The following is a 12,877-nucleotide window of genomic DNA, read 5'->3' as shown; positions in this document are numbered from 1 at the left end:
GGGAAATTTTATGTACATGAAAAAAAAAAAGACACGAAGACACTTGCTTATATACAACCTTCAGCTTGACTTGATTTGCTTTTAGGCTAGACAGTGGCCCGGGAACCCTGTGCCACTTTGAAGTTTCTCTGAATTGAAACGCAGCTTCCTGAGGCTTGTCTGTCAGCAATTTGTAACTTTTTTTTTTAAATCTAAGTATTTACTTAAAAAAAATTTTTTTAACACACAAGGCAAGATGAAAAAGGTATTTCTCTTCAGAGGAAGTAAAGGGTAAACAAAGGCAGACATATCAACTGAACACACTTTAAATAAGTATGTGTGAAAATGCCTAGAGCTGCTGGCTACTTAACAGTATGCCTGTATAAAAGTCACTTAATCTTGAATTCTTGGCAAAGTTTCTTCTATCAGACTCTTTTAATTTCTCCCTATGACATTTTCCCTCTGCCTAGCCTCTGACATTCATGTATGGATCTCATATTTCTGGCTATCTTTGGCTTTTACACATGATACTTCTCTACCTAGATGTATTTTATTCGTTCTCTCTGTTACCCACGGTTTGAGCTTACTTTCACACAAACAAAATCCTTTAAACTAGGTGAGAAGAAAAGAGGTAGTATTAAAAGGTAATATTAAATGACTTCTCTCATGAACGTCCATATAACAAGCTCCCTCTGAACAGCAGGCCAGCATCAGAGCATTCCATCCAGGCAAGCCTTATACTTCCAATTAAGGCATGTTTAGGTTTAACTAACTGTTAGTGTTTGGCTTTGAATTATTTTGTACGTTTTACAAAATAGAGCTTCAGAGAAGTTTCTCACTCTTAATATATGGGAAGGTATAGAGATCTCTTGTACGTCTGTGCCTCTGTACACACAATCTCTCCATCACTTACTTGGCTAAGTTTTGTTTTTTAATAAAATAATGCTATCACAAAAAGGAAAGTCAATTGTGAATTTTCATTCCTTGTTATTTTTTTTAAATATTCTTCTCTCATATAGTACAAACCAACCACAGTTTCCTCTTTCTTCTCTCCTCTAAGCTACACCCTCCCCTCTCCCCCAGACTCACCCCCCTTCCTCCATTTTCCTTCAGAAAAGAACAGACCTCTCAGGACTATGAACTGACCACGACCTAACAAATTACAGTAAGATTAGGCACATACCCTCATATTCCAGGACAGCCAGGGCTACACAGAGAAACCCTATCTTGAAAAAAACAAACAAAAAAAACCAAAAAACAAAAAACAACACCCCCCCCAAAAAAAACCAAAACAAAACAAATAAAAAAAAAAAAGAAAAAGAAAAAGAAAAAAAAAAAAGAAGTGTCACGAAATCCCAAGCTGACAGCCATGGCATACTACAGTCAGTAACCCACATCTCTTCCCACCCCTCCCGCCTTTACCTCACTTAGCATCATTGACCTCACTGAGCTTCCAGCCCAGGAGAAAGACCAGCCTGTTGTTTTATTAAATTGTTTGATGATTTCCCTATTTTCATGTTTACTCCACGTTTTTCAGATGATTTTGTTCCTATCTAATTACCTTCCCTTCCACTGTCATCCATTTCTTCTTACTCAGCAAAGAGGGGTGGGTTAATTAATATCTACCAGGTGAGGCTGGGCTACGGTAAGGACACTGGCTGTAACCTCCTTTATTTATTTGTGAAATCGTCTCATTTCACACTGTCTTCTAGTTGGACCCAGGAAGTAAGGGCTAGTAACCACTCGATGGATGCACAAGGCGATCCTCATGCAGCCATTTTGGCAGAAATGGCGGAGTTGACCTTGGCGTATTGACCTCATGGCAGGTATTCTTGCGATGATCATGGCTCCATCTACCCACGTATCCACAGCTACTTTCTTCTTCCTGCCGTTCATGCCTAGCAGCACCCAGTCACTCTTCAGATAAGTTAGGCATCTGTTACTCTGATGGCTCCATGCCCCGCTGCTCTGTTTGCTCTGAATATAAACCAACAGGAACTACAAACTGAGCCTTGTATTTTGTGCTAAGCTCACTTGAAATACATCTTTCCATTTCCCTGCTGATGTCATTAATTTGGTATGTAACTGGATTCATTTATTTCAGAGTTTATATATTTCATGTATTTATTCATTAGTTCAGGGTTTTGGAGACTGTGTGGAGAAGTTCTTTTTGGGACACTGGCTGTGGAGGAGGTCGGCTGGGTGCTTTCTCTTCCTTTCTGAGATATCACGATTTTACCCCAGCATCTGGCTCCCAAGTCTTCATTGGTGCAGGATATTTAACCATACTTTGAGCCCTGAGATTGTGTTGTTTCCTGGAGAAACCTGTGTTTATTTGTGGTATGGCTCAGTCCTTGCACACACCTTTAATCCAGGAGCTTTCTGCTTATTCTAAACAGGATTTAAAAAGTCAACCCTAGATCAAGAGGTGGAGCAAGGAACCTATGGTCAGGGAGTGAACACAGGAAAAAAAACATAGTGAGTAAGAGGAAGTCAGGAGGATGGATAGAGAGGTACATAGGAAGTAGAAAGGAGGGACATTGAGTTTGAAAAAGTTTTGAAGACTGTGTGGAGGAGAACTTCTTTATGGGACTTGGGCTGTGAAGGAAGTCGGCTGGGTGCTCTCTTTGCTTCTCTGAGCTAGCAAGATTTTACCCCAGTTTCCAACTATTCATTGGCAAAAACCAATCAACTGAGATTGTGTTGAAGAAAAAAAAAACAGCTAAGTTTTGCTTTTAGAGATTATCTTTGTAATTTATTTATCTTAAACATAAAACATTGTGTGTGTGTGTGTGTGTGTGTGTGTGTGTGTGTGTGTGTGTGTGTGATTCCAAAGAAAAACTTTGTAAAATAAGAAAGAAAAAGGTAGGGAAAGGAAATCATGAAACAATATAGTGTATGAATTAAAAAAAAAAAAGTTCATTAATCAGGTTCTCCCTTCTGCCCCATGTGCCTTACTCAGTACCCACAACGACCATTTTCATTAGTTTTGGCTTCCTTTGCTACCATTTTTTCTTATTTTTGCAAACATAATTAAATATATGTATATGTAAGCTTATTATGCTATACACATGCATATGTAGAACATATCTAAGAATGCAAATATGTCAGGGCTAGAGAGAATGTTCTATAGAAAAGTGTAAATATGTCAGGGATAGAGAGATGGCTCAGAGTTTAAGAGTATTGGTTGTACTAGGGCCATGGTTAACAACAGAATTGTCATTTACACCTGCTGGAAGAGGGAACATTGATTTTCTCCAGTGGAATGACACTGGGTATCTCAACCACGCCAGTGCAGGCCTCATATTCAGAAGTCACTGACAACATATAATGAACTCCATGGGATTTTTTTTTTTTGGTATGTCTTTATTTGGTTACAGTTTGATGTTTTGTTGTTTCTTTTGGGATGGTATTTTATTTTGTTTTCCTGACGTTGGGGGATTTTGTTATTAGATTGGGTGTTTGCTTGATTATTTTTTAAGGACTTAAAGTTGGGTGGGTAGGGAGGAGGGGGATCAGGAAATAATTAGGGGAGCAGAAGAATATGGCCAAAGTATATTTAAAATTAAAAATTGTTTTAAATAATATAAATTCTAATTAAAAAGGGGGAGGAAAGAAGTGTCATTAGGGATGACATTTTGAAATCTTCAGTAAGTAAGGGGCTACTCTTGCTTTCCTGGGAACATTTTTTGCAAAGGACAGGAATGCTTTTGGCATAATAATCACCAGGAGCCCTAAGTGATTCTGTGATGTCACAGCTATTAGACTGACTACCTTTATGATGTAGTCACTTACTTCCATCTGTGGAGGACTACTGAAGTGCCAATATAATCTGCAGAGTACATAGCTGTTCAGATGTGAAGTCTGTGTGGGTAAAGTGTACAGGACATGGCTGAAGCACCTTCGGAAATGCAGGCTGTTTCCCCTAACAGTCTATCAACAGATTTAGAGACCTCTTCCGGTGAGCCTTGGTGTGACAACACAGGTCAGAAGGACTCAGACTTATGGGCTATTATTGAGGAAAGTGCATTTCAGGTTTTGGCTCAGCGATTCTTGATAAAGAGGCCACCGAATACCCTCTGTGCCTCAGAGCCAGATGAAGACAGTAACTTATTTTCAATGACCTTCCCCAGAAAACTCTGGAAAATAGTGGGAAGTGACAAATTTAAGTCTATTTGGTGGGATGAGGACGGGACTTACATAGTGATCAATGAAGAACTCTTCAAGAAGGAAGTGTTGGAAAGAAAGGCCCCCTTCAGAATATTTGAAACTGATAGCATGAAAAGTTTGGTTAGACAACTTAATCTGTATGGATTCAGGAAAATGAGACAGAACTTCCAAAGATCTGCTTCTCTCCCAGACTTTCTGGCTGAAGAAAAAGGAATCTCTGCCTCATGTAAGTTACAATTCTACCAGAATCCAAACTTTCTGAGAGACTGTCCCCATCTTATAGAAAGAATGAAAAGGAGAATTGGGATTAAAACAGTTTCTCGTGGAGCTGCTCCTTCACTTCCAGATTTCAAGAGCAAACACTTCAGATCAGATTTGGTCAAGATGGAGGACCATAGTTTGGGTGTAGCTGTCCAAACCAGTGAGAGAAATTTGTTGTCCAGCTCTAGTGTTTCAAATGTTTATCTGAGACAGAAGCCTTCTCTTGCTCAAGGGGGTTCTGATACGATGGATGTCATCAGAAGCGACTTTTCTCTTGCAACGCCAAGTTCCTTCAGACCACCTGAAGAGATTCTAACACATCGGCCGGCTCCATTAAATGAGGTGTCCTCTCTTTGTATGGACTCACAGAGAATCTTCACTCAAGCAAACGACAGCCCTGTGAATTTCATTATAACCTCTATTACTCAAAACCGAGGGGACATGTCTCACTTGTGGAATAGTTGTATTGAAATGCAAGGAGAGCCTTCCTTTCAACCTGGGTTTCCTCGCTTTTCATCCAGTTCATCTACTTATTCTGACTCAAAGGCAAAAGGTGAACCTGAGTTACCGATACACAAGGAAAGAGTAGCATCTACCACGTTGGCATCAACATCAAACCATCACTCATCTTCTTGAGGCCATCAGGTTTATAATTACCAACAATCTACTTGGTTCTTTAGGAAGACATTCATGATAGCAGAGATTAGAATTCATGTTGACAAACACCTGGAGTGTACCTGAGATTATTGTAATAGAACAATAAAACTCTATGTGCACCTTTAAAAAAATCACCAAGAGTACTGGCTGGTCTTCTAGAGCACCTGTGTTCGATTCTCAACATCCACAGGGCAGCTAACAATTCTCTGTAACTCAGTTCCAGGGGATCCAAAGCCCTCTTTTGGCTTCCCTGGGCAATATATGAATGTGGTGCACAGGCATACATGCAGGCAAAACATCCACACATATAAAATAAAATATCCCTGGTTTTTAAAAAAGAATGCATATATGTGTACAAATAAATATTGGTGAGTCTCTGTACAAATATATTTGTATATTCATATGTAGAGTACATACATATATAAATACATATTATAGCTCATATTCACTTTTCAAAATGCCTAAAATATACCCACTTAGCATTTTGACCATCCTTTCCATTTTTCTTTTATAGATGTACAGATGTACCATAGTTCAATTAGTGGTAATAAAGGCAGTTTCTGATATTTTTCTGTTGTGGAAAGTATTGCAATAAATACACTTGTATCCTTGATTTTTTTTTTTCATTTTGGCTTTGAGTGGTTTAAAGTCTTAAACTTCAGAGTTCTATTTCCTGAGAAATTCTCTTTTTCTAGGGAGAAAAAAAAAATCACTTCCATTCAGGTAAACTTGGAACTATTCTACTTACATCTAAATTTCTAGGTAGCTTCCATTTTTAACCTTTCCTATTTATTAAAAGAATATAGAGTAGGGGGGGTCATACAAAGTAGGTGGCTTTTCTATAATTTACAAATTTGAAGTATTGCATAGTGTGCTTGTGGTTCGTTATGATCATTCTTATATTAACGTGGTTTGTTATGATCATTCTTATGATCAATCTTCTGGTCATCCATTTTTATGAGTCCAAGTGGATGGTGCCAGGCATTCTCTTGAATATTTATCGAGAAAATATTTATGCAGTGTTTCTGTATGGAGCTGTGTAGGGGATTGACTGTGAGAACTGTCTCCTGTGATGCTCTGCTGTACCTGGGGTTAGTCATGTGCCCTAAGCTAAGGTGGTTTGCAATTTTGGAAATCAGAGTTTTTATATGAAGTAAAAACTCAAAGTCATAATTCTACTTTGATTGTTTCATGGGACTCCTGGAAGACACAACCATAGTGATGAATGTGAAGTAGATTGCTAAAGTATAAAGAACCATAAAATCTATGGAATAGTTATTGTTTATGGTGGGAGTATATGCTCTTAAGTGTTTGCTATTATCTTTCCCAATAGACTCAGCTGTCTGCAAAGTGCAACAAGAGTCATTGTTCCTTTGATATTTCCTCAAAGCAGCTGCTACAGAGGAACAGGCATGGAGTTTATGAAACATTTTGTTTTACTGAGTCACATACAAAGGGTCTCAAACACAAATTTCTGTAGTTGCGACACAGGAAACATAAACAAGACCATGGCAAAAAGTAGGAAGACATTAAAACCAAACTGGAAAATGAATTCCCAGCCCAAAGAAGTTCAAGCTCAAAAAATCAAACTGGGAAAGATTACTGTAAACAAACAGTGGGAATGGGTTGCATTTAGCAGTCTGGGCACTCCTTGTGAGATGAGCTTTATACCAGGGCTCTGCTTGGTAAAGGAACCTCCTTCCTTTTTATATCCTGGATAATCTTCACAATGTGGATATTCACAAATACAGTCAAATCACCATAGTAATAACCCCTGAACACGAAAATAATAGCAACAATGTCCATGATATACTAAGCCAGATCTGCAAGGCTCTAGGTTACATGTTTACTAGTAAATTTATATGTGACTCACATATGATAGTACTTTTACTGGTGAAATATAGAGTAAGATCTATTTGTACAGCTTGTCTCAGACATGACCCTTGTAAGTGCTTCATTGTGCAACATGTGTTTTATTCATGACCACTGCAGGGTCAGATGTTATTGTGTTGTTGCTTTTTACAGAAAGTTTATTTTTAATTTATATTTGAGGCAGGATATTACTACAGAGGTCTGGGTCACCTGCAATATACCATGTACCTCAGTTGGGACCCCAGCTCTCAGAGAAATGTTTCCCAGGGCTGGGATTACAGGCATATGTCTTTGCTCCTGTCTGCTGCTTAGTCACTTTTACCTTGTACATACTATATCAAGCATACCTGATCAGCCTGCATATTTTGCCTGGTTTTAGAATAGTCAGAGCCAAGTTTGTCATTGACTTCTAGAAGAGTATACCAAATCTTTTGTTACACAGATACTAGGTTCTCACTATTCAATTCTCGTAGTTCCTTCTTTCTTTGCATTGTGACTTACTGCATCTTCCTATGTTTCACCTTGTAATCTACTTTAGATCCCCGTTGAGAAAAGCTGAGGCATGAAGGCAGAAATCCCTAAGTATGTGCATTTGAGAGAAGAGAGTAACTTATTTCCCTTGTGATTTCCAGCAGAGCTGTGCAAGTGGCCATCTCAGATGACTTTCTATAAGTAGTTGAACTAAAAACTGTGTTTTTGAATTCTTTGTTATTTAGCAAGTATTATTTAATTTTTCCTCTAATTTTTCTTTGGTAGGGAAAAAAAAATCTTTAAATGACTTGAAGTTTGGGAGGGGCCCAAGGAAGAGTCATACCTGCCTTAAAGGTTCTACAAAGTTGATTGATTGATTAAAGCTTATAGATTCTGGAGAGCAGGGATGTTATGATTCAGAGACAAATTATTGTGGCCGTATAGCCACTTGTTTTTCCACATGTGGCGTATCTTCCATCCATGCAACTATAAGTAAAACCTTTGCAATATGTTGACAACCCAGAAGCTAAGAAGGTCATTAGATAGAAAGCCTTCTGAGACCTCTAGGAAAGATTCTCCCGCTTCGATGACTTCCCTCCAATGGATTTGACGTATGGCTCCATTCCGTTGCATAAGTGCCAAAACTTCAGGCAAGTCTTGCCATATTGGAAGACACCGTTTGGATTAACCTGTATCTGTGTTCCTAGACTATGGTCATTCATGTCTGGTGTGAGAATGAATGCTCTTTTAATCTCTTGGAGAGGTGAGTGGTGTTTTATATCAACAGACTAAGATGATCTTCACTCAATCCTCATCTTCTTCTGTTGGCTTGTCCTAGGGAGAGAAACACAGTAGTTCTGTATTTCTTCATTTTTTTTTTCTCAGCTACATACTCTGCTATACCTAAAAGAGTAGCAAATGGAAGTGCTTGGGGCAAGATACTTCTGAGTCACATCATTGCCTTGCTTCTGAGACAGCCTTCAATTCACTTTCTCTCTGTCAGAAAGTGATATGATATGTCTTTCATGTTTTCCAAGGTCTCTTGACTGTTGACCAGTGTTAGTTTGTATTCTGCTGCTGAGAGCTTAGAATGCTTTCTTATCCAGTCGTGACCATCTTAAGAGATGCAAAGACAACCTACAATGAATCAAAGATTAGAGTCCTGCCTTGCTTGTCAATCATGGTTCTCGCTAGGAAGGAGGAAACAAGGTTCTAAAGGCAGATCAAATCTGAATGGATTTTGGAATTTGCCTTGGAACTCTAAAGTAAATTAATAAAAAATCATTCAAAACGAAAAATATTATCTGTCAGAGAGACAACTATATACATCAGTATTTTCACAGCTCTGCCCTGCTCACATTGAAGTCAAGAACAACGAAGTCGTTCCCTGTGGCAGCTTGGTTAGCTGGATAACATGTTTACACACTTTTCACTAGTCCTGCATGTGATACTTCTACAGCTAGAAGTGAATGAGGATCTGGGGGAAACAATGAATGGCCTCAGCCTTCATTTGCATTGATTCAAAAGGCAATTTTTTTCATTTTTCAGAGACTGAAGTCTCTCACAGGAGCGGGTGCCCCAAGGTGTCTTTTTGCTGTCACTGAAACATTTTGGAAGACAGTAGGAAGGGAGGCCTGCATTACTCCTGAGGGCATGGTTTTCATCTGATAGTTTTCTGTTTCCTGGGGTTCTCTTTGGATGTTACTTTCAAAGTTCTAGCCATGGAAAAATATGATTTGTTTTTCAGGAAAACAAACCCTAACTGGTACTATAAACTGTAACAATACGAAGTCAGGTGTGGCTTAGGTACACCAAGATGGGAGATGAAGGTAGATTTCTAGAAGCCCAAAGCTCTGACACTTTCTTAGAGGAAGAGTTTAGAAACTTGGACACTGATTCTTTTCACTCTTACTGTTTGACAGCAAACCCTTGGCTTCATGTTTATAGGTAAGCCCTCTGCCACTGAGGTACACATGCAAGGCCCAGAGTCCGCTATTCTTGATGAGAATTTTAGGACTTAAAGGGTAGGGAAGACATGGAATTTAATGTACTACTATTCTTTTCTTATCCCTTACAAACTATGACTGTGCCATCCTATAAACTGAGAGATGTTATTTTCAATGTTGAAACTGATGTGATACTCCCACTAGCAGTTTTAAAATATTGAAGATTGCAAGCAAAATCTTTATAGCTGGTTATGAAACAAACAACGAGCAAACAGTCCTGCCAACTTACCTTGTTTTCCACTTCATGTCTGTAAGTGGTGAATTAATTTAATTCTCTCTGTATGCACTAAGCACATATATTGTATGGTATTTCGTGTTGATTCTAAACTTCACAAAAATACAGAGCTATTCAAAAGTTTTAACCACAGCGTTGCTTATTATAATAGTTATTAGAAGGCATATGTGGTATAAGAATAAGAATGGGGCTGCTCATATTCAATGTAGCTATATAAAGCAACATTATATAATCAGTAAAGTTATGTATCTCTGAAAGAGACTATAGGAGAGAGTATCTTCAAAGCATGGAGACCTCCCAGCCTTGCCCCCAGGGTTCAGCCTCCAGCACTGAAAAAAAAAAAAAAGAAAGAAGGAGGGGCCTGTGTTTCTTCTAAAATGTACTACTAAAAATGTACTACTAAAAATCAGATTAAAATTTAGAAGATATATTTCATCCAGATCGTTTTAAAAGCCAAGTTTGTTTCTTGATGTCATCACTCACATATAGACATCCCAGTGAACAGGGCCCTTGCTATATGAAATAAATCTTCCTGCATTGCCTTCCACCTCAATAAACAACCTCGTTCCTGCTGAATGAGTCACTGAAGGGTTGCCTTTATACCTTTCACACCCCAAGTTTGATGGGTGCTTCATCTCATTGTGGCCAACTCTGGTTTCTAACACAGATTGTTAAAGATTGCGAATATCAGTCTCTGCCTCTGAAAGTTCCCATCTCAGGGAGGTCCCCACCACCGCTTCCTTGGTCTCCTCTACCATCTTTGTGCGTTAGATTTGGCTGTCTCTCCTACGAGTTAGGGAGAGCCTTTCAAACTCTCAACAATTTTCTGCTACTTGTAGGCAGGTCCAGTTTGAGGACTCGTAATCCTCCCTTTTTTTTTTTTTTTTTAACCTTGGAAACTGGTACCCAGCACTGCCCAGCCTCATGCTGTGAAGCGCCCATAGGTCCCTATCTTTATAAGTTCTCCTGCACAGTTTCTTGCCTCCGTGCTGTCTTATCTATTCTTGGATTATCTTCTCTATGTTTCATCTCAATCCTTTCTTTAGATGTTAGTTGAAGCTCTTTTTGGGGAGTGGGGTTTGGGGAGGGGTGGGGTGATCACTTTTATCACCACGTATGCTGTTTATTGTCTGTCACTCCTATGAGAATGATCACTTCCTGGGGACTGGGATTTGTCTTGCTCAGTTCTTTCTCTGGTGCTCAACAGAATTCTTGGAGCATGCAGAGCACAATACTAACCATCATGGAACTGATGGCCTCATGATTACATAATTGTATCATTTCAGCATTAAAATATTTGTAAATTGGCTATTCTTCTTAAGTTATAAATAACACAGTTGATTTTTTCTAAGTTTCTTTCTCCCTGTTTGTCTAGATAATTAGTTGGAAATAAACTAGTATTTTCTTGATCTTTTATTTTGTACAAAAAAGTGATAAAGTGATTTTACATTTAGGTTGACAGCAAAAAAATTACAGGAATTTTAATAAAAGTTAACAGCCCACGACCTTTGAAATGTGAAGCATGCTGGGTCACCTGGTCTTTCATTGTGATCTACAGGAATTTAAAAGTATTAAACTAGCTGCAGGCATATTCTTTATTATTCTCTAACGATAATAGAGCATATTGAGAATCATAAGTTAAATTGAATTTGAGTGCTATAGAGCTCAGACAAAACATGCTCTCCATTTCAGGAAAAGTAGAATTAAATTTTGATCATGGCATGTACATCAGATGTGAATAAAATAATATCAGATATTTTGAGAAAATGGGGTTGTATATAATGGAATAAGTAACACTTGAATTGCATCAATAAAAGTTGAGGTTATAATAATGCATTTCATACATAGAGAACACTAGCAACTTTATAAAGAAATTTAACTGCCAAAAATTCAGAACATTCTTTCAAAATTTCAATTTTTCTAGACATTGAGTTTGTATGTATTTTACTGTCTATCATCCCATATACTTTCAATATTCTCTGTATTTCTATAAGGAGACCTTAGAATATATGAGCATCAAAAGGTCATAACTAGAAAATGTAGGTAAGTATTGAAGACAAGACAACACTTTTTGAATTCCTGATTTATAAAGACATTTATAAAGACATCTGCCCCAACCTCAAGCTATACCTTCTACTGTTGTGCTCCATCTGTTGGGATCCGACTAGAGCATCAGATTACAATATACTAGTAGGGAAGTTGCTTAGCATGATTAAAACTTGTATTCACTCCTCTGTTCACATGTGTAAAGGCGCATGCGCATGTGCACACACACACACACACACACACACACACACACAGACAGAGGAGAGAAGGAAGGAGAGACAGAAAAAAGGTAGACTGATATACAGAGAGAAAGACAGAGACAAAGACAGAGACAGAGAAAGAGAAAACAATTTTTATTCTGTATTTCATTTTTTAATATTAATATTTCCTTCTGTGGGACACTGATGATGAATTCTAACCTGGTCAATATGAATGATTCAATATTAATGATAAAGAACATTCATAAATCTGACTTTTCCCCCCAAAATATCATAGTAGGTTTTTAAATACTTTAATCTGCATGAGAATTACCTGCTAGGCTTGGTGGTAAAATAGTTTATTCCCATTCTCAAAGCTTTTGACTGAGGAACTCCAAGATGGAGATGAGACTTTTTATGATGCTGATGCTTGTTGAAGAACACATTTGAAAACAATTTGCAAACAAATGAAACTGTATATTAAGCAATATCTCAGGGTTCTTAAGTATATATTATATCAAAAATATATAATAATATTTAATATATTGCCCAACTGTTTTCCAGGAAGACTGTATCAAATTATGTTTCCACTAGTAAGTCTCACAGAACAGAGCATTTATACTTCAAATTTATTTTCATTTTAAGGCATGAAATGTGTTGTCTCCACCAAATTATTTTATATAGTTAAAACATTATATTTATAAGACTTTAAAGCACTGGCAACATTTCCAGTAAAAAAATAAGTAAGCAGACATAGGCATAGTTATGTAAGGACTTTTATTTAGCATTTAATGAACTATTCTATCTACTGCCACATGGAAAAACCATTAACTAATAATCTGCATGAGTGACTTTCAAAGCATGGAACATTGCTGAGCCCTGAAATATGCCTGTGACTGTCAGGACAGAAGGAGCATTAGGACATGTGAAGGGATGGAATAGTGTCATTCCTGACCCTGGAGAAAGGAAGGAGAAAAGAAAAT

The 12,877-nt window shown here is 37.8% G+C and overlaps 1 protein-coding gene across 1 annotated transcript; it reads left to right on the top strand.

The window, feature by feature from the left end:
- Positions 1 to 3,798: 3,798 nt before the first annotated feature.
- Positions 3,799 to 5,189, top strand: LOC110300500 (heat shock transcription factor, Y-linked-like). Its single transcript, XM_021170701.1, has one exon. It carries the CDS (start codon positions 3,868 to 3,870, stop codon positions 5,044 to 5,046), a length of 1,179 nt encoding a protein of 392 aa, XP_021026360.1. The 5' UTR covers positions 3,799 to 3,867; the 3' UTR covers positions 5,047 to 5,189.
- The last annotated feature ends 7,688 nt before the right edge of the window (positions 5,190 to 12,877 follow it).

The sequence above is a fragment of the Mus caroli genome, chromosome 1, assembly GCF_900094665.2.
Source record: "Mus caroli chromosome 1, CAROLI_EIJ_v1.1, whole genome shotgun sequence".
NCBI lineage: Eukaryota > Metazoa > Chordata > Mammalia > Rodentia > Muridae > Mus > Mus caroli.
The sequence above is the reverse complement of the archived record's forward strand: the minus strand, read 5'-3'. Positions and strand labels throughout refer to the sequence as shown.